Source organism: Peromyscus maniculatus, chromosome 5 (assembly GCF_049852395.1).
Source record: "Peromyscus maniculatus bairdii isolate BWxNUB_F1_BW_parent chromosome 5, HU_Pman_BW_mat_3.1, whole genome shotgun sequence".
In the NCBI taxonomy this organism is placed as follows: Eukaryota; Metazoa; Chordata; class Mammalia; order Rodentia; family Cricetidae; genus Peromyscus; species Peromyscus maniculatus.
In genome coordinates, this window is record NC_134856.1 from 72,945,604 (window position 1) to 72,966,304 (window position 20,701).

The following is a 20,701-nucleotide window of genomic DNA, read 5'->3' on the forward strand; positions in this document are numbered from 1 at the left end:
GGCATCTTGCTCCTTCAGCGGCTGCTGGTGTCTCCTGATTCTGCCCTTCCTCTTCCCAGAATTCTCCTAGTCTGGTTTTCCTGCCTAACTTCCTGCCCGCTGTCAGGTTTTAATTAACCAATGAGAGTAATACATATTCACAGTGCAGAAAAGAATTGTTCCACAGCAGACCTATAATCCCGAAGGTAGAGTCATGAGGACCAGGAGCTCAAGGCCATCCCTAGCTATATAGCAAGTTCCAGGCTGGACTGGTTTACATGAGATCCTATTTCAAATAAAATAAAAGGCACACAAAGGCAATCTGATAACATTAAACTAAGGAATTGGAGTTATCCAATTGAAGAAATATTTTTTTTAATCAAAGGGGTAGTATAATTAAAATCAAGCCAGGTGTGGTGATGCACACCTTTAATCCCATCACTCAGGAGGCACAGGCAGATGGATCCACGAGTTCAAGGCCAGCCTGGTCTATTGAGTGAGTTCCAGGCCAGCCAGGATCCATGAGGGGTGGGGGTAAAAAAGCAAACAAAAAACCAGAGCGTGCATCCCATCTCCACCTTCATTTCTGATTAGACACTTCGTCAGCAGCTTTGTTGTTTTGATGGAGGGATTCAAACTGTTTCATGAATCACATTGGTTACAGTAAGAACAAACAAAGTGACAGCTGCAACAAGCCAAGACAACTCAGCCCCAGGAGCCTTTCAATACCATACATTTCCCTTTCTCAGTACTTGGCTTCAGGAACATTCCCGGAGTAGATGATGACCTTGACCTCAGAATGAACAGCAAAATAGTCCAAATGCAAATGGATGTGGCTCCCTGGACAGTGGAAGCAGCCTGCTCAGGTGCTGAATCAGGATCCAGCAGAATGTATCAGCGTTTCATGATGATACCTGTGTTTTCCTGTCCTTGTCTATGCCCCTCCCAGGGAAGATGTTGACCTCTGGCCCATCGCTGAAGGTTTGCCTGACAATGTCCAAAGCCGTCCCTGTCCTGTTCTTGTAGGCTCATGTAGCTCTTTGCCTTTACTGAGTTCAGCAAGCCCATTGTCTTACATTATTAATATACAATTAAGTACATCCCAGCTATTGTGAACAAATAAAGAGCTACAGGGGCGCTGAAGTGGAAGGATTCATTTCAGCCAGGAGGAGAGAGGTAATTGTTTTCAAGGGTGAAGGTGGGTACAGGTTGCTGTGGTGAGGAAAAGCAATTATCAATGGTGATGAGAAGCTCTTGAGTCTGGGTCAATGAAAATTTGTTAAAGAAATGAACTCCTAACTGGGTTAACAGCACTGTGAATGTCATTTCCAATACAGCACGAGAAATGAAACAACTTGTGGGCTGTGTAGGATGTTGAATTTGGTTGTAGATACGAGTGTAAGGGTGCTTGTGGACAATGTGGACAAGCTATGCAGACTGGTTCAGACAGGCTCTTTTCTGAGGTCAGGAGAGAGTTTATGGATAAGTAGCAAGGTAAGGATTTACCCCTTTTTTTTTTGAGACAAGGTCTCACATATACCAGGCTGGCCTCAGGGGAACTATTTCAGGATCCTCTTGCCTGGTCCCCGGAGTATCAGGAATACAGGTTTGCAACATTATGTCGTTTTATCTACTGCTGATTTTGAGTCTAACAAACATCCTATAGAATAGTCCCTCAAGTAACATGTGTCAGATTACACTATTAACACAGATAACTCTTCTCTGTTTAAACAATTTGACCAGTTAGAGGGACTATAGGTCAAGCCCATGACTTCTAAGCACTAATTTGGGCTGTTTTTTGTTACCATTCTCTTCCCACTCAGCCATTATCAGTGGGGATGGTTAGTACCAGGAGAAGCAAGGTATCGTTTCAGAGGATAGTATGAACAAGCTAGAAAGACCAAGAGGATGTGGGGGGCAACCTCGGCATTGAAAGGTCAAATGAAGAGCAAAGGAAGGCCACCACGGGATCTGCCACCTCCTTTCTTTCCCACTACCTCTTAGTCTTTGTCTTCTTGAAGACCCAAGTAGGATTTTAGACTTACTTGGCATGGTGAATGCCAGCATATAAAATTTCAGTGTGGTGGTGAACGATGAAAACATTTTTAAGTTAGGTGAGTGTCCTAAAAAAAGTAAGGAGTAGCCCGCAAAGTGGTTTATGGATTCCAAGGAAATGGTACGGGTTGAGACTGAGCTCTCCTGCCCAAAGCAAGGGCTTTCAGTGAGGAATCCCAGGGCTGGCTGAGAATGACAGCCTAGTATTCCAGCAGCATGGAAAGGCCCAACCAGAATACAAAAGGAATAAGGTTAGGAAGTTCAAGGCAGGGGACTCTCTGGCAGACAGATGACAAAGAGGAGCCAAAGGCCTTTCCCTCGATGCTGGGTGCTTTCGGTCCCATAAACTCTCCTGGCCCTTGGCACAGGAAGCGGAGGTTCCAGGTCATTCCTGCCCGCTCCTGGCCCACGCATCTGGGGGCTTTCTCCTCGGGGCTCCCTCCACTCCGTCTCCTTCCCGGAGGAGCGAGGAAGGGATGCTCGCGCGAGTCCTCGCACTCCCCAGCAGCCTCCGCTGAGGGTCAGTCGTGGCCGCCCTGGGGAACTCGCCGGGCGCCGGTGCCAGAGCGCAGAGAACAGCCTAACGGTCCGGCATCCGCATCCGCACCCGCCCCGCCCGTCGGCGCCGCTGCCCCTCCCGCCTCTGCGTCATGACGCCGGCGCCCAACGCGGAAGCCGCCGGCCGCCTGGACCAGCCGCGGGCTGTGCGCCGAGCCGCGGCGGGCGGGAGCCGGGCGGGGGCGCGAGGCGAGCGCAGCTGCAGCTTAGGCGGCCGAGCGCGCGGAGCGGGCGGAGCGAGCGCCCAGGACCGAGCGCGGGCGGAGCGGGGCTGGAGCAGTCGCGCAGCGGCGGCTGCCCCGGGGGATGCGGCTGCCTCCCCGGGCCGGCGTGTAGGGAGGGCGGGTCCCCGGCCTCGGCGGCGCGGCGGTGGAGGGGACCGAGACTGCGGCCATGGCGACCCCCGGCAACCTGGGGTCCTCCGTCCTGGCGAGCAAGACCAAGACCAAGAAGAAGCACTTCGTGGCTCAGAAAGTGAAGCTGTTCCGGGCCAGCGACCCGCTGCTCAGCGTGCTCATGTGGGGGGTCAACCACTCGGTAAGTCTCCTCTGCGGCGCGCTCCTCTTGCTCCTCGGGCTCAGCCTTTCCAGCTCTGCTTCTCCTGCTGCAGCGGTGGCAGGGCGGGGACCTCTAGCCGGCTGGCTTGGCGGGTCCCGGGCCCTCAGGCTGCTCGCCTCTCGGGGTGCCCCTAACCCCACGACATGCGTCCGCCCCCTGGGTTCCTCCGGTGCCGCTTGCGCCCCCTTGGGAACCCAGGACGGGTGCAGGATGAGAAGCGTTCTCTGTGCTTCTGAGCCTCCCCGCGCCTGTGCTGCCCCGCATCCGTCCTCCCGCCGGCCGGTGCCCGCTGCCCGGGAAGTGGGAAGTTTGTACGGGGACCGACTTCGCCCCAGCTGTCAGCCCCGGAGGGGGGACTGCTCAGGGCCCAGTCTGAGCGATCGCTCCCCTTCTCTGGGACCGATAGGCCCGCGTGTCCTGGGCCAGTGGGCAGGTGTACCTGTCCCTGTCAGGGACCGTCCCGAGCTTCCCGCAGGAAGACTGGAGTGAACCAGAAGATTTTGGGCGGCAGCTTGAGAGCTTAGCTTCCTTTTTTCCTTTAAAGGCAGTATTATCGGACTCGAGGAGGATTTTTTTCCCCCAAAGGGAAAAGGCAGCGTAAATATGGCCCTGATGCTGAGCGTCTTCGTCCTTTCCCGCATCGCCCGGCTGTTGTGCCGGCTCCAGATCTCCTGGCGGGGAGCGCCCCCCCCCCCCCCCGCCTTCGGAGAGCCAGGCAGAAGTCCCCGACTGCGGAAGGGCGGCCAGGGTGGTGACAGACGGAGGGGGTCCCAGCGGGCGCGGGTTCGAGGTGGTCTAGAGTTAATTACAGCCACTTGAAAGGTGGTTTAAAAGACTGGAGGGGAGCGCACTGGGGAGGTTAGCCTAGCGCACAGCCGGGGCGTGGAGGAAGGCGCACGGTTGCGGACTCTGCGGACTGCGGTGTGAGGGGCTGAAATAGCCTCCTGCTGATCTGACAGGGAGAAAACTCCAGCAGCTTTAATCCACTTAGATGGGATCAAGAAACATGATAGGCGCAGTTGGCTGAGCCATGAAAGTTTCAATGAGCTTGTGAATTTTGACCGTGACCTTACCCCACTGCAGTCAGCCAGCTCGGGAGGCAGAGCTTGAGCCTGCTGCCCTGCTTTTGATGTCGGTGGTGGATGCCCGGGTGTCCTTTTCAGCATAATGGAAGTGACAGAAAGCCAGCGTGATTTTTGCACTCTCAAATTAACGGAGTTGTTTAAAATGACTCAGTAGCTTTTATTTGTACTTTCCTTTCCCAAGCAGAACTGGGGAAAGGTGAAACAGTATAAAAATGATTGTGTTTGCCGGGAATGATTTAAAAAGTCGAGAAATGGTTATTTCCTGTCAGTTCACTGCTTGGTCTACTGAAGTTCACTTTAACTTGCTGACTTCTTGAGTTGTTAGAGTTGTCAACTGTTAAAACAGCAGACACTAATGCATCCCCCCCCCCACTTTTATTACAGATAATGAAGTTACAGTTTTCCATTGTAATAAGCCTATAATTTAGTTATGTCTGATTCTGTAAAGTTCTTTTTCTCTTTCCATTGCTATTTGCAGCTTCCACATTACTACAGTGGAGCCCTATAAATACAAGTGGGTTGCTGGCTGTGGGTTATGGGCCCTTTTTTAAAATCTCCTTTTGGAGTTCCGGTGTTTTGATCAGGAATGTTGGTGTGTGTGTCCAGGTTTAATATAGTCAAGTAGTCTCAACAATATGCTGCTGGAGGAAAAGAATGGCTGTTTGGGAATCAGTTTGAATTCCAGTCCACTTAAAAAAAGTTGTCATTGGGCATGCTTCACTGTAACATTTAGGCTGCTACCTTGTGTTTATTTTTGAGTTGCTACATTTGTTTTCCAGTTGTTCTACTTGGAAAACACCGAATGAACGATGGCGGGAACATTTAGTATTACTTTCTGTTGCTCTCATGAACAGTTTCTAAGTCTACACATTGACAGAATAGTGTATCCTGTAAGCATGTTATTAATGCAACACATACCAGCACATGCAGAGTCTGCCACAATGGGAAGGATTGCTGACATGCCTCTCATCGATGCCCATGTGTCTTTTTTGAGGAATGTGGGTTGACAAAGTTTTGTTTCTTCATGTTCTAACTGTATTTTTTTTTAAAAATAAAACTCCCACACTTGGAAGGCATGTATTTTTGGTTGATTTTAGGAAATGGTTATTGGTACCAGAAGGATGGCGTTTCTGTGCACCAAAGTTTATAGTATAATGTTAGAATAAGTAAGTCCACATTATTAAAATGAGCATGGATATAAATGGGAACATTTGAGAAAGCATGGCACAGAGGCAGGTAATTCAAATCAGAGCTTTTCCTCTGCAATTCTAGAATTAGCAGGGACAATTTTTTTTTGCTTTTAAAATTCCATCAGACTTTTTTTTTTCTTTTTTCTTTCTTTCTTTCTTTCTTTCTTTCTTTCTTTCTTTCTTTCTTTCTTTCTTTCTTTTTTTTTTTTCTTTTTCTAGACAGGGTTTCTCCATGTAGTTTTGGTACCTGTCCTGGCTCTTGCTCTATAGACCAGGCTGGCTTCAAATTCACAGAGATCCGCCTGCCTCTGCCTCCCGAGTGCTGGGATTAAAGGCATGCATCACTACCGCCCAGCTCCATCAGAATTTTAATTGTATATTTTAAGTAGCCATAAATTTGGAGTATATAAATTTGAAAGGAAACCAACGAGCATCTTACGGTGGAATTGAGCCTCTTCCTTATGCTGTAGCAAAAAACTCACTGAGTCTGTTTGAATTCTATTTTATTATTTATTTATTTGGTTTTTCAAGACAGGGTTTCTCTGTGTAGCCCTTGCTGTCCTGAAACTCTCTCTGTAGACCAGGCTGGCCTGGAACTCGGAACTCAGAGATCCGCCTGCCAATGCCTCTGAGAGCTGGGATTAAAGGTCTGTGCCACCACCACTTGGGTGAATTCTATCTTTAACTATGACTATTCACCTTGGCATATTAACCAGTTTTGGAGGATCAGTGTTTATACCTGGGAAATGGGATTGTTGGTAGATAAGTTGCAAGTTTTTGTTCTTGTTTTTTAAGTTGACGATTGAACTATTTTTCCAGTTAATGGTCTAATAGCATCATATTAGGAGTCCCTGAATATGAGCAACCTTTGGGGATTTTTCAAAGCCTAGTCTGGAAGAGGAAGAAATCAGTGGTGATTTTAGGAGACTGAATTGAGTTTGCCAGATTGATTGTAGCTGAACTTCATTACCATCTATTAAGTCAACGTCTACTTAATTGAAATGTAGAAACTTGCAATTAAGGCAAAAACTTTCAAGTCCATTGTAGTGGTAATGAAAATCTTGATTTGGACGATGCTCAGTGTGGAGAATAAGCCTGCCATTGTTCGCTTAATTTGATATGTTACTGCTTTCTAACTTAAAATCTCCATCAGTGAATGGATCCGTGCCAATTTTTATTTTAAGCAGAGAATATAATTGAATACATAAAGGAAAAGATGACTTAAGAAGGCAGTTTTATCTTGTTATGTTTGAAATTAAACTAAAAATGATCAGGCACTTAGCTTCTTAAAATGGTATTTTAATAGTGTAGGGAGTATGTTGAATGCTTTGCGCCAAGACTTGTTTTAAATAGATATTCTAAAAGAGTTTTATACACTGTGAAATGTGAGCTATTTGGATTAGTATTTCAACCCCTATTTAGATATATGAAGGAAGACACTGTGTTATCTGTATAGAGAAACATGGAAAACAAATACTGATTTTAGAACTAGCCACTTTATTGATATATTAAAACTTTGTGGCTTCAAGCCATAGAAACGTAAATAGGTTACAGGAAAATTCTGAAGTATTACGGTAACTTTAGAGATAGTCCCAGTAGAGGGAGGATGGGAACCAGAACATGGTAAGGACCAGGTACTTTGTTCTACAGTCTGACTTTCCCATCCAGTCTGGAATTATTTACCTTTCCTTATTCATAGCTGCTTGAGAAACAATATAGGATTGGGGGACTGATGAGTTCCTAATTACAGCTCCTCATTGCTGTTCTCTTCAAGGACTTTCTGTCTCCAATTTAGGTCTCAGAATACCGCCAAAGATCTTGAGTTGTCTGGATTTAATCAGTTGTAGCGTCCTTTTGGACTAAGTAGTTATTAAGTGTGTAAGGTGAAGAGTTCCATAGAGAGAGTCCCTAAGGGTGGGAGTTGAGGGGCAGTATGAGGCAGACATCTACCGTAGTATAACAGAGTTAGTGTGGATCTTGATGTCTGTGGGGATCTGCACAGGCCAACCTTCCGACAACATGCCTTGTCATGTGTGGATTAGAGACTGTAGTTTTACATGTGGACCATCTGAAACATGCACTGTATTCTCAGCAAGGTGGGGCCTGGAGATAAATATTGTATTCCAGAAATGTAATTTCTTCTGAATCCCATGTGCTGTGGATATCGCTCTGTATAAATAAAACACTGATTGGCCAGTATACAGGCAGGAAGTATAGGCGGGACAAGCAGAGAAGAGAATTCTGGGAACAGGAAGGCTGAGTCAGGAGATGCTGCCAGCCGCTGCCACGAGTACCAACATATAAGATACCGGTAAGCCACGAGCCTTGTGGCAAGGTATAGATTTATAGAAATGGGTTAATTTAAGATGTAAGAACTAGATAGCTAGAAGCCTGCGCCATTAAGCCAAATAGTTTAAATAATACAAGCGTCTGTATGTTTATTTTATAAGTGGGCTACTACGGGACCCGGAGAGTTAAAAACTCTCCAGCTACATCCATGGGTTTATATTTGGATATAGACAATAGAAGGAGGAGGCTAGGTGTAAAAATGATGTGGATTACTATGGAATGATAATGACTGAAAATAACACAATGAGGCAATTAAAATATAAAGTAGTTAGATATCAAATGAAACTCACTGAGTGGAACCCAACCAGCCGCACATTCCAGAACTAGTCCCACACTATTTTTTTCCCTTTGCTTTTCAGCAAATACATGGAGTTTACTATTAAGGCTGTAGTCTACTGTTCCCCTTCAAAGATATGATTATTATTTTCTTCTCCTTTAATCAAACACCTTAGCATGGCCTTAGTATGCAGAATGCTGCCCCAAGGTGGGCTGATCTGCTATGCCTTAGAAAGACTGTGAGCAAGAATTGTAATAAACCAACAAAATCTGTTACTAAGTTGATAGAGCATGCGGTTATCCTGAGTAGCTAATTCTGCCAGCATGTACTTGAAATACATAAATTGACATTGACATGAGTTGGTGCAGTTTGGCAGGATGGTTTGTGGTCAAGCTGACTAGGTTCAATTCCTTTTCCATTGTTAGTTTATGGGTCTTTGAGCAGCTGGTATACCTGCTTGAGCCTCAGTTTGTGCATGAACATGGAGGTGATGGTGACTGCCTCAAGGAGCCAGTTTGAATGAGACACTGTATTTAAAATCTAGCGGTGTGTAATAAGGAGTCTGTAAATGATTCCTAAAAATGACTAAATTTGGATGCAGTTAAATTGGTCATATATTAATAAGCACTAGATCAATGGTTTTCCTTGGGGGACTTTTTCACTTGAGGGACTTTTCAGACACTGATTCAGCAGGTCTGGTCAGGATGACGTCTGAGGCTTTCCTGTCTAATATGATCTCAGGAGGTGCTGATGGTTTGAGTCTCCGGGCTGCACTTTGGGAAGGAAGCAAGGCAGCAGAAGGAATGTTGTTAAACATATAAATGTTTAGAATCTCGCCCCCCCCCCCTTGCGCTGTGTGATGCATTGCCTTAGCAGCATGGTGACCCTGTGATAGAGATAGAAAAGCTAGAAGAAGGAATTGTGTATTGGAAAGAGATTTTAAAATTCATGAAATACTGACTTGCTGGGGATGATGGTAGATAGTCTGGTTATTACCCTGTGGGATTAGAACTCCTGAGTGGTAGGAGGGTGGGAATCAAGAGTTCAGACTCCTCCACACTCACTTGGTAATTGCTGTTGTGGTAGTTTGAATGAGTATGGCCCCCATAGACTCATGTGTTTGAATGCTTGGTTCACAGCCAGTGGAACTGTTTGGGAAGGATTAGGAGACATGCCCTTTTGGATGGGCTGTCACTGGGGATGGGCTTTGTGGTTTCAAAAGCCCACACCAGGCCCAGCATCTCGTTTTGTCTGCCTCCTGCTTCTAAATGTTGGGTCAAGTTTTCTCCCAGATTGAAACATTCCATCCTACAGGGAAACTCCTTAAGCTCGAAGGTAAACAACTCAAAAGAGCTTCAGGAAGTTCCTGAAACTGACCAGATTCCCTAGGCCTCCATACTAGAGGAAATAATAAAAGGGGAATCACCCTCAGACAGAGTTAATCTAAGCTGCAAAGAACCTGAGACGAGACCAGCTGCCAGGAAGAAGCAGGAACCAGCTGAGCTGCCTGGAAGGGGTTTAGACCCGCCGAGGCTCCTGGAAAGGGCACTCTCCGACCTGTTGAACTTCAGGCTGTGCAGCGTGTTCCAGGTTCCCTGCTTTCTGAGCTGTCACCTGTGTTGGGGTGGGCTTTGATGATGTTGTCTGGGAGTCACTTCTGCTCCTGTAAGTGATCCCAATAAAACTCACTGGTTTACCAAGCTGGACTTTGGTGGTATCCATTTGTCTGTTGTGGGTTCTCAAACTGGGGTGAATAGATGTGTGTGTGTGTGTGTGTGTGTGTGTGTGTGTGTGTGTCTCCCCCAGAAAACAGTGGATCAGCTTCTCTTCCAGGCACTGCCATGCCCCATCATGATGGTCATGAATGTACCCTTAGAAACTATAAGAAAGTCCCTAATTAAATGCTTGCTTTTATAAATTGCCTTGGTTGTGATAGCTTCACAGCAATACAAAAGTAACTAAGATAAGCCATCAAGGAATGGATTGTTTACTATTCTCATTGGCATGATAAAATTCCTGACAAAAGCAACTTCAGGGATTGCATGTTTTGGCTCACAGTTTGCCGCAACAGTACCCCATGGTAGGGAAGGCCTGGTGGCGGGAACATGAGGAAGGGAGGCACATCACATCTGCAGTCAAGATGTAGGGAGAAATGAGTGTTGGTGTTCTCACTTTCTCCATTTTGATTGAGTCAGGGACCCCAGACCATGGTTTAGTGCCCTCTACATTTAGGGTAGATTTTTCTCAGCTCAGTTAAACCTTCTTGGAAATACCCTCATAGACAAAAGCCAATGTTTCCATGGTGACTAAAAATCTTGTCTTGTTGACACTGAAGAGTAACCACCAAGGGGTAAATTAGATCTCAAAAGGGGAAGGTAGAGAGCGGGGTTTGGCTTTGAGAGCAGGACAGAGGAAGAAGAAAGAGGAAACAAGAAACAGCTGAGTGGGGCGTTCCGGATAGCTCAGGGCTGTGGATGTGGATTCTGAGGACCATCGCTTTAGGGATGGAGGGAGAGAGGGGAGAGAAAGTAAGATTAATTATCAAAGGTGTGAATGAGTAAAATCATTTTTCTTCTTGGAAGATTAGGAGTGGAAGGTGAGAAGTGCTATCCAATTTAGGAAGATGTTTTATTACATCTTGTCCTTATTGTTTTTTCCTGTTTGTCTTAGCTTTATTTCCCTCTTTCCTAGACTATTATTAAAGCCTTTTAGGTAAGGTCTCTATGTATTTTTATCACCATTTCTTTCCTTTATTGCTCCATGGGGCCTCATGGTAGTGAGAGGCCCGACTCTCACTCTCAGAATAATGCTCTTACATGAATCCTGTCAGGTTCACAGTTCCCCCGAATTCTGTCCATGGACCATTCAAGGAGCCTTCTGAAGAACACTTGTGAGGATAAGGTGAGGGTGCTATGGAGTGGGAAGTGATGCCAAGCAGTCAGCAATGGGCCGAATGCTGAACCCCAGAACTTGAATAGGTTGAACTCATGAACTACATTGAGTGCCTGATGTATGTGGGATTTTAACCTGTACCCTACCCATAAGCCCGGGAGTCTGTAATCATTCTGCTAGATCTTTTCTATATAGTTCTCAGTGTTAAAAAGCTGTTCTTGGGTAGACAAATCATGAGCTATTGATCCTGGGTAAAACTATTTAAAAACATTTTTTCCATGACAGAAAATCATCTATGTGGAAAGTATGTAGGCAGAGATTGCATATATAATCTACTCATGGAAAACATTGTTGAGAGTTTTAAAACAGTAACTTACTTACAGAATTTTTGTCACTTTGATAAGCAACAACCTAAACAGAGAGAAACAACAAGTTACAAACAAGAAAAGTTTATATTTGGCTCATGTTGCTTTGGGCCTGACAGGAGTCGGTGCTGAGAGCATGGAGCTGAAGCTGCCCTCCTGATGGCCTCCTGGAAGCGGAGTGGGAGACAGGGATGTGTTAAGGGCCAAAATACCGCCTTCAAAGGCATAGCTCCAGCCCCCCCCCCCCCCCCCCCCGCTGCTTGAATTAGGCCCTACCTTCCACAGGTCACCATCTCCCCAAAAGTCTTTTAAAATTTGAATCTCTCAATGGTTAAACTATTGAATTTGCCAGAGCCTTAATGATTTAATCCTCTCTAGAAACATGTTCATAGATTCACTCATCTTCTAGGCTAGTCAGGTTGACAATTAAAATTAGCCATCATACTTACCTAACAGTGCATCTGTCGGTCTTTCTTCCTTTAATTTTTAAAGGTTTGTCTTGGCTCACAGTTTCAGTGGGTTTTTTTTTTGTTGTTTGTTTTTTTGAGACAGGGTTTCTCTGTGTAGTTTTGGCGCCTGTCCTGGATCTCTCTCTGTAGACTAGGCTGGCCTCGAACTCACAGAGATCTGCCTGGCTCTGCCTCCCGAGTGCTGGGATTAAAGGCGTGCACCACTGCCGCCCAGCTTCAGTGGGGTTTTTTAAAAGTAAATTTATGTGTTCATTATTGGGTTATGTGGCATGTGTAGAGAGCGAAGGATGAGCGTGTGGGGTTGGTTTTCTTCTTCTACCTTTCTGTGGGCTCCGGGGATCAGTCTCAGGTGTCAGGCTTGCTTGGCGAGTGCTTTTTACTCTCTGAGCTCGCTTTCCAGCCCCGTGTTAAGTGTTTCAATTCTAAGTCTTAGTAGTTTTTCAAATGGAGGTTGTTAGGAGCTAGGTTGTGGCCTGGAGCCTATTGTGATAACATTTGCTCTAGAGGTTATGATGTGGACTCAGGTTAGGTGTTCTTGACCTTGAAGTAAGATTATGTCCCGATAAACCTAGCATAATTGAAAATATCCTGAGTTCATTTAATACTCTAACTTCCTGGACATCATAGCTCAGCTTTACCTATTTTAAGTGTGCTCGGAACACTGGCACTAGCAAGATTGTGTCTTGGTTATTTTTCCTGTTGCTGTGGTAAAATACCCTGAGGAAAGCAACTTGAAGGGTATTTATTTTGGCTCACTCACTATTCCAGGTTGTAGTTCATTACAGCAGGAAGTTGCCAGAGGCAGGAGCTTGAGGTCAAGGTCACATTGTATCCATCTATCACATTGTATCTGTTCAGAAGCAAAGAGGGATGAATGCTTGTACCCAGTTCACTTGACCTTTTTTAGACAGTCTAAGATCTCAACCCAGGGAATGATGCCACTCACAGTGGGCATGTCTTCTGTCTTCAGCCTAATCAAGATAAATCCCATCCATACAAGCATGCCCAGAGACCTTCCTCAAAAGTGTTTCTGGATCTCATCAAATTAACATTGAGATCAATCTTTACATAATCTAAGACAGAGTCTATGTTGTTGAAATAAAGTGTTAACTATCATGTAATTTACTTAATACTACCTGAAAGTGAAAACTGAAATAGGTATATGAGTATGCCCTGTAGCATTGGGGGTTGAAAAATTGAGTCATCATCAGTATTTTTGACTGTACTTGTAAAATGCCTAAGTTAGTTGCTGGCAAACATTAAGTTCTTATTAAATGGTAGCTTCCATTATTTTTTAAAAAGCACAAGACATAGTAAGTTATTAGGTTATATGCTAAATTAATTATTACTTCACCCTGGCTCATAGCATCAGATTACTGTTGTACTTGGTATTATGTATCTGTGAGTTATGGATTGTTATTTTAGAATTTTCCATTTGCCCTAGCTTTGCTTTGTCTATTTTATCATGTTATTTTTGTATCTTTAATGCCTTCACTAGTGACTAGGTTGTTAAAGGTGTCAAAATCTAATTCACATTCATTATTATAAATTATATGAGCTATTGAATTGATATCTCACTTTTTTTCTTTTTTTAAATATGAGACACTTTAAGATGCTTCAACTGCAAATTGAACATGTTATGGACCCTACATTCAAACAGCTCATAACCTCAGAGAAAATAGATGAGTCCAGCTTCGACCTTCTCCCACCTTACAGAGGGTTCTTGGGTAGAGGAGAGAGGAATGAGGAAATATTAGGTAGAAAGAGAGAGATGATAAGAAAGGCAGAGACACAAGATCGCTTCAAGAGGGCCCTGGGTCAATACCCAGCCACCCAGTCATTTATTCAGAAGGGCATTTTATAACGTGCCAAGGGAAGAGACAAAAGACCACTCCCTTGCAAGATCAAAGCACAAAGTACCAACAAGTGTAGACCCCTTCCAAAAACCTGGTAAGCACGCCCATGGCCAAATCATCTCCTTATGCAGCCCTGCTGGGGAAAGCAAGCCCAGATTCTCTGACCCTGAGTAAGGTCTCACTAGATAGCCTCTGTGGGCCCCCGCAGGATAGACACATGCACACGCATATGGAGTATCGGAGATGCTGGGAGTGGAGGCTGTTAACCAGTGTGGACAAGCATAAGCCAAGCAAAATCATGAAGGAGGTGAAGAGCTTGGGCATGAAGATAGAGGATGTACACTACAGCCAGAGCAATCAGCTGGTGCAAAGACCTAGAAGCTCACAAGGAAGGCTGTGGGGCTGTAGCAGATCAAAGAGGGGGTGGTGGTGGTAGGAAATAGAGGCTCAGCAGCTAACGGCTGGATCATGATCGCTTCCGTGTGGGGGCTTGAAGAAGTATTCCAGAGAGGTGACTGTAGTGGGTAGCTATTCCAGCTTTGACTTTGAAGCACTGTCCCCAGTGAGGCAGCAGGTAACTGCTACATCTGCCTGTGATCTGCCCTTGGGGCATGGCCTCTTTGGACCCCTAAGACCGGAGATGTGTTATGTTCTGGCTCACTCTTGGCTCCTTGTGATACTGGATGTTGGGTTGCAGACTAAGTCAGAGTTCTCCAGAGAACCACGTTAGACTGCACCTTACCTCTCCTGGATCCTGTAACCAATCCCTTTATTGATTATAAGTCGCTCCAAAATAAACCTCTTTTAAATACCGGATAAAGTACGTGGAATTGCCTCATTAATTACCACGTCATTTGGTGCCCAACGTGGGGCACGAACCCATGACCCTGAGATTAAGAGTCTCATGCTCTACTGACTGAGCTAGCTGGGCAGTTATAATTAGTCTAAGCCTCTGTGTGTTTACTTGTCTGAGCGGTTGGTTGCAGGATGGGCAGGACACAGGCAAACTTCTGACTACAGGTGACATTGAGGGAGAACTTACAGAAGAAGGAAAAGGGTCTCTGAGGCCCAGGGCCCAACAGCTTACAAAGATGGCCGGAGTGAAATGAGCACTTGCCTCTGGCTATGTGGCCTGGGACTTCGCCTCCTACACTGGGGCTCATGCAACAGTGGACACTAGACATTACCCAAGAAACTGGTGGGTTGTGGGCCTCCTGGAACACAATGGGCATCTTAACTAGCAGGCACTTTGTCAATAGTTTAGAAAAGCACCAGCTAAGGCACTCTGCTGTCAAGTCCCCAGGGCTCTTTGGTGTGCCCCAGAGGCTGATGGGAAGGCCAGATTGCCTGCAGAAATAAGCCTCACCCTACCCTATCCTCACCGGGAGCAGGTTGTTGCTTTTCTTTCCTTTGTTTCTTTGAGGCGCCGGATATGAAATACACAGGCAATCTTCTGCCAGGAAGATTGAAAACCAAGGGGTGAGTTGAGGGAAATGTTAGGAGATGGCTGGAAAAACAGTTTGGGCTCCAATTTGAAGAGCTGAGAAATTGATTTTCGACAAAGTCACAGTACCGACAGGGTCACTTGATAATTTTCGTGAATCTCCGGTGGCTCTCACCCACCCGCCAGTATGCATTTTGGACTGAAATAATCTTTCCCATTTCTTCTCCATAGACTTCACATCGTGTCTCTTTGTTCTCCCACAGTGGCTATCCTTCACTAGAAATGACTGGACACACAAACACTGCTATGTGTTGGTCTTTCCACTGCCCAGTCTAGTCTGCAATAAAGCCTGCACATATGCCAGGAGCCGCCGCCTACTTTGGTAGGTACCAGTCACACATGGCTGCCTGGGTTTCAGTTAATAAGCCTTCCATTCAATGTCTTGGTAGCCATGTGTGGTTAGTGGCTACTGACTGGACATTGTAGCTGAGGTGTATTCCCATCGGCCATTGGGTGCTGCTGGCTGTTCTAGAAATTTCCATCTGAGGTGACAGCAGAAGCACTCCTCTGCTGATGTGTCCCTCACTGTAATATGCGCTCAGCTTCACTGCCCTTTTCACATTCGAGATTGAAACACCAGGGCTCGAAGCTGTAGCCTGTGTCCTCGGTGGCTGCAGTACCCTATCCATTCGCCAGCCTTGTTCTGAACTTGCTCCATCCCATCCACCACGAGCCGCGTTTTTTCTAGTGTGACGGTTAATCTCAGTTGTCACCTGATGAGATCTAGAATCACTGGGAGGCAGAGGTCCAGGCACACCTGTGAGGGATTATCCTGGTTAACTTAGCCTCGGGGTGTGCCTGTGGTGCATTCTCTGGCTCAGGTTCATTGATGTGGGAAGACCTGCTCCATGTGTGGCTGGGATAGTGGACAGTAGGAATGCAGACCGGGAGCTGAGCGGCCGTGTGCAGTCTCTGTCTTGAGCTGTCTGCTCAGTGTCTGACTGGTTATCTTCACCTGAATCCTTGACAGGCACCCCAGTCTCCAGAGGTGGGCGCCCCACTACGTCTAGAACAAAACTTGGACTCTTTTTGTCTGTGCTCTTCCATGGCTTACTTTTCTCATTGTTGCGACCGAATAAAGTACCTGACACGAAGCAGTTTAAGGGAGGGATTTATGTGGGTTCAGGGAAGGGATTTATGTGGGTTTGCCAGAGAAGACACAAGAAGACATCGCATGGAGGGTGGCTGGTGGCTGGGGTGGCAGTGAGGCTGCATGCACGCATCATTGGATGAGGTGGAGGAGAAAAGGAGGGGGGCAGGGAGTGGGATGGATGGATACACACACACACACACACCCGTACCTAGCCCCTCCTAGAAGTGGGGCTTGGCCATAACCCAGTAGCAGCCCCTGCTGACCCACTTCCTACAGTTGGGACCTACCTCCCGACGGTTCCACCAGCTGAGGATCAAGTTTTCAAACACATGAGCCTCTGGCGACATCTTGCATCCAAGCCATATCCCCTCTCGAGGCCCCACTGGCCTGGCCTCACTTCCCTCCTTGCTGAAACTGGTTCCCTCCGTGGTTTCTCCTGCCCCGTGGTCACATGGGAATAGCCACACTGGTGTCTTCTGGTCCTCAGCTGTGCAGAGCAGCCACAGCGCTTCTGTGTTTATTTCCTCTTGGTCCGCTTACAGTGTCCTTCCCTCAGATTCTCGAAGGGCTCCCGTGCAGATGGCCTCTCTCTCTAATGTAAAGTAACCCCTCCAATATCATATGCTCTTTCCTTTTCTCCTGGACACGCACTGTCTGAAACGGTTGCTTACATGTGTATTATTCTCCCCTCTTAAATAAAGCGGTAATTTGCAGAGCAACTGATACCTTGTCATGTCTGCTTAGCTGTGCTCTCTACACAGAGAAGGTGCTTTCGTAGGGAGTTGGTTCTTGAAAACTACCGTTGAATGAGGGGTACAGTGGGGCCATTCGTGCCCAGCGGGTACCCAGGAGCCCTTGCACTCACTCAGCCGTGTGCAGGTTGTCCGGTATGATGGAGCACAGCATCGGGGCATTCTGCTCAGCTGCCTGTGCCGTGTCTTGAGAGCGGGGGAGCTTGCGGCACGTGGTGATCAGAGGTGTGGGGACCATAGGGCTGTACCCCAGGGAGAGTTGTGTTCACAGAGCAGGCAGGAACTTGGCCTCTGCACAGAGCAGACTTGAGAGAGGCAACTTCCTCAAACGCTGGTGGACGCACCTGGCGAATGGTGCGAAGACTGAAGTTGCTTCTAAATGTGTGACGTTATGGTGTAGCAGAGTGGCACTGCCGTGTCACCGTGACTTATTCCATGTGGTTTAACTCTCTGGAGGCCTTCAGACATGCCTCTGAAATGCCCAGTCCCAGAAGTGTGCCGCGAGTTAGATCCCATCAGCACCGTGGCGTGGTGGCTGGCCCACTGTCCCAGGTCTCGGTGGGTATTTTCTACAGTGGTGTGCTGTGTCTGCTGCTGCTTCCCAGGACTCCTCATGGCCACGCCCACTTGATCCATCTTGGCTGCGATCTGTCCATTTATTTCCCTTGGACAGTTATTGAGGGACTCTTAGGGTGGAAGCGTGACTCACAGAAGACGGTTGTTTTTGTCAGGCGGCTCTGGGTACTCTGGACTTTGAACACACCAGTGTTCAAAACTCACAACCTGTCATATTTTGGACCTCTTGGTAACGTGAAGTCGAGCTGCATCCTTTGGGGGAGGAGTAGATTCACCTGACCTGGAGGCTGTCAGTTTTTAGCACAGCCTCGTGGAGAAGGGTTTCCTGTGAACTCCACTCCTTGGTTGGGTGCTGGGCTCTGCCGTTTCCATCTGCACTGTCAGGGACAGCCAGTAACTCATACATCCACTTAGACCCTGGCTTTGGCAGGCAGCTCCCCTGCTACCCTGTTGGTGTTTTGTTGGTTTGCTTTGTCTTTAGGAAGGTATTTTGAAAACACTTCATTCTGGGTCCCTGCTTGTTTCTAGTAGCAGCGCTGATCGCAGCAACTCCCTGAGCAGAATAAAAAAAAAGCCTCAACTACCTTTCCTTCCTTTCTTCCCTCCCTCCTCTCTCCTCCCCTGCTGTCTCTCCCTCCTGCTCCCTCCTCCCCTGCTCTCTCCCCCTCTCCTTTCTCCTCTTCTCTCCCCTCCCCTTCCTCCTTTCCCCTCCCCTCCCCTCTCCTCCTCCCTTCTCCCCTCCCAAGCCTTCCCAACTCTGGGGATTGCAAGCTTGGGCGGCCATCCTGGTGTCTCGTTTGTTTTGGTTTCTGTGATCAGATGACTTGGAGAGGAAAGGGTTATTTCAGCCTGCTGTTGTAGTCCATCCCTGGGGGACGTCAGGGCAGGAACCTGGAGGCAGGGACCGACAATGAGGACCGACCATGGAGGGTGCTGCCTCATGGCTCACTCAGTTTGCTTTCTTAAGTACCCCAGGGCCAGCTGCCCAGGGGTAGCACCACCCACAGTGAGCTGGGCCCCCTGCTTACATCAGTCATTAACCAGAAATCACCTACACACTTGCCTGCAGGTAAACTGAGGAAGGCATTTCTCAATTGAGATTCTGCTTGAATCAGGGTGACAAGAGCCAGACCTGCTTCCTTCATGGCTGCTGGGGACTCAGGTCCTGATGTGTGTGGCAGGCCCCTGACTGACGGGAGCCCCAGCCCTTCCCCCAGTGTTGAGTGACCCTTCACCTGCAGAGAGGTCCATCGAGGCCCCTTCTTAATGTGAATGTTGTGGAAGGAATTAATCTTGCTTGCTTTAGGTGTGTGTGTATTTTAGTCTACTTCAGTGCACAGTACTCTACTTTCCCTCAATGTCGGTCCAAGCCACCTGCCTTGTAAGGTTGTTAAAAGGGGAATGCCGGAAGTGTGGTCAGTTAAGTCTGTCCGCAAGATTGGACAGGGAGACTAGGCTCTTCACACTAACCCCAGGATTCCTACTGATTATATCAAGAGAGGAGTTTTTATTCCTTTTCAAAGAATATATGGGATTTTGGGTGCCTGGGATCACGTACCCTTCGGAAACGACAACGTAAGGGAATCGCTCTGTTGGCTCAGCGCTTCAGAGGGCGCTGCACGTAGTCGCTTGGCCCTGGGTGCCTGAGCCGGGCATCATGGCAGTGTGAGTGTGTAGTGGAGGGCCCTGTTCACCTCCAGCACACAGGAAGAAGGAGAGAGCAGCGGGAAGTAGCTGGGATAACGCACCCCCATTGACCTACCTTCTTTAGTTAGGCCCCATCTTCAGAGCCTGGGAAATCTCCTAAAATAGCCAGCAGCTGGAAACCAAGTGTTCAAAACACGATCCATGGGCAAGTTTCAGATTCAAACCACAACAGTCTTTATCCCCCTTTTCAATAAAAGGGGAAATTTCAAAGGACCCCCCCCCCCCCCCCCCGCGCGTGCTCATAATATAGCCTGATTATGGTTTCCCCTCCCTCCATTCCTTCCAGTTCCTCCCCAGCTCCCCCCCATCCTGTTCCACCCCCTTTCTGTCTCTCATTAGAAAACAAACAGGCGTCCAAGGGATAATAATAAAATATAATATGATAAAACAAAAACTAACACTAATCCATGTAGGAACAAATAAAAGGGAAAGAGCCCAAGAGAAGGCCTAAGAAAGAAATGTCGACACCGAGATCCACTCATTTGCACACTCAGGAATCCCATAAAAACACAAAACTGGAAGGCAGAGAATATACACACAGGACCTGTAGGAGACAGAGCAAGAGAGCAAAGTTCTCGCACCAGAGAATATATGTAAAAAAGCAAAGTAAAAATAAAAAGTAACATTTAAAAAAAAGGCCCTGATACATTATAAGACAGGGAACCCCCAAAGATGCCATTGAGTTCGTTTTCTGTTGGCATCTACTGCTGGGCATGCAGCCTGCCCTTGAGATTAGTTTGTTTCCCAGGGAGACTTTTCATTTGCAAGTGGTTATCAATTGAGGTCGCTTCTGGCTTAGGGATGGGGCTTGTGTCCACTTCTCAGCTCTAGGCCCCCATCCCTTGCAAACCGGTGTAGGCTCTGAGCATGTTGCCTCAGTCTCTGTGAGTTCTTATGTACATTGATCCTTCACTCAGCGGTGAAGGCTCTATGTAGACATCATATCGCAACCAGATTTGTTTTTAGAATAAGGTCCTTTTATTTACTCCACACAAATTTGTTAGCCATTTATTAAATATTAGATGCTGATCAAGGCCTTGAAAAGAAGAATGGCAAAGTCTTTTTCTGTAAGGAACAAGTCCACATTCTCACTGGGAAGACAGACGGGATTGCAAGGTAGGAAATAGGTAGAGTCACAGAAGTGTCTCGTTCTTTGTGTATTTGGTGACATGTAATGGTTACTAATCAGAATAGCTAAAGGAAGAAGGGGAGGAGAGGTGAGATGCTGAGGGGCAGGAGCCTGACCAGCCCTCTCCCCCAGGATCGGGACTCAGAGCAACTTCACGTTCTCTTGGGGTACTGTGGTCTCTAACCTTTGCACACACTTTTAATGTGTGTGTGTGTGTGTGTGTGTGTGTGTGTGTGTGTGTGTGTGTGTATTCACAGGTACATGCACATGTGTGAGCCCAGAGGCCAGAGGAGGAGCTTGGGAGTC

The 20,701-nt window shown here is 47.0% G+C and overlaps 1 protein-coding gene across 4 annotated transcripts in view; it reads left to right on the plus strand.

The window, feature by feature from the left end:
• The first annotated feature begins 2,850 nt into the window (after positions 1-2,850).
• Positions 2,851-20,701, plus strand: part of Pip4k2a (phosphatidylinositol-5-phosphate 4-kinase type 2 alpha) — a 178,080-nt gene continuing 160,229 nt past the window's right edge. For 2 of the 4 annotated variants that reach the window (XM_076572616.1, XM_042278044.2), the window contains exon 1: positions 2,856-3,129. In XM_076572616.1, coding sequence (XP_076428731.1) covers positions 2,986-3,129 — 144 coding nt within the window. In that variant the 5' untranslated portion in view covers positions 2,856-2,985. Of the gene's footprint in view, positions 3,130-20,701 lie in introns of all 4 variants that reach the window. The other 2 variants (XM_076572618.1, XM_006978727.4) reach the window with 2 other exon arrangements.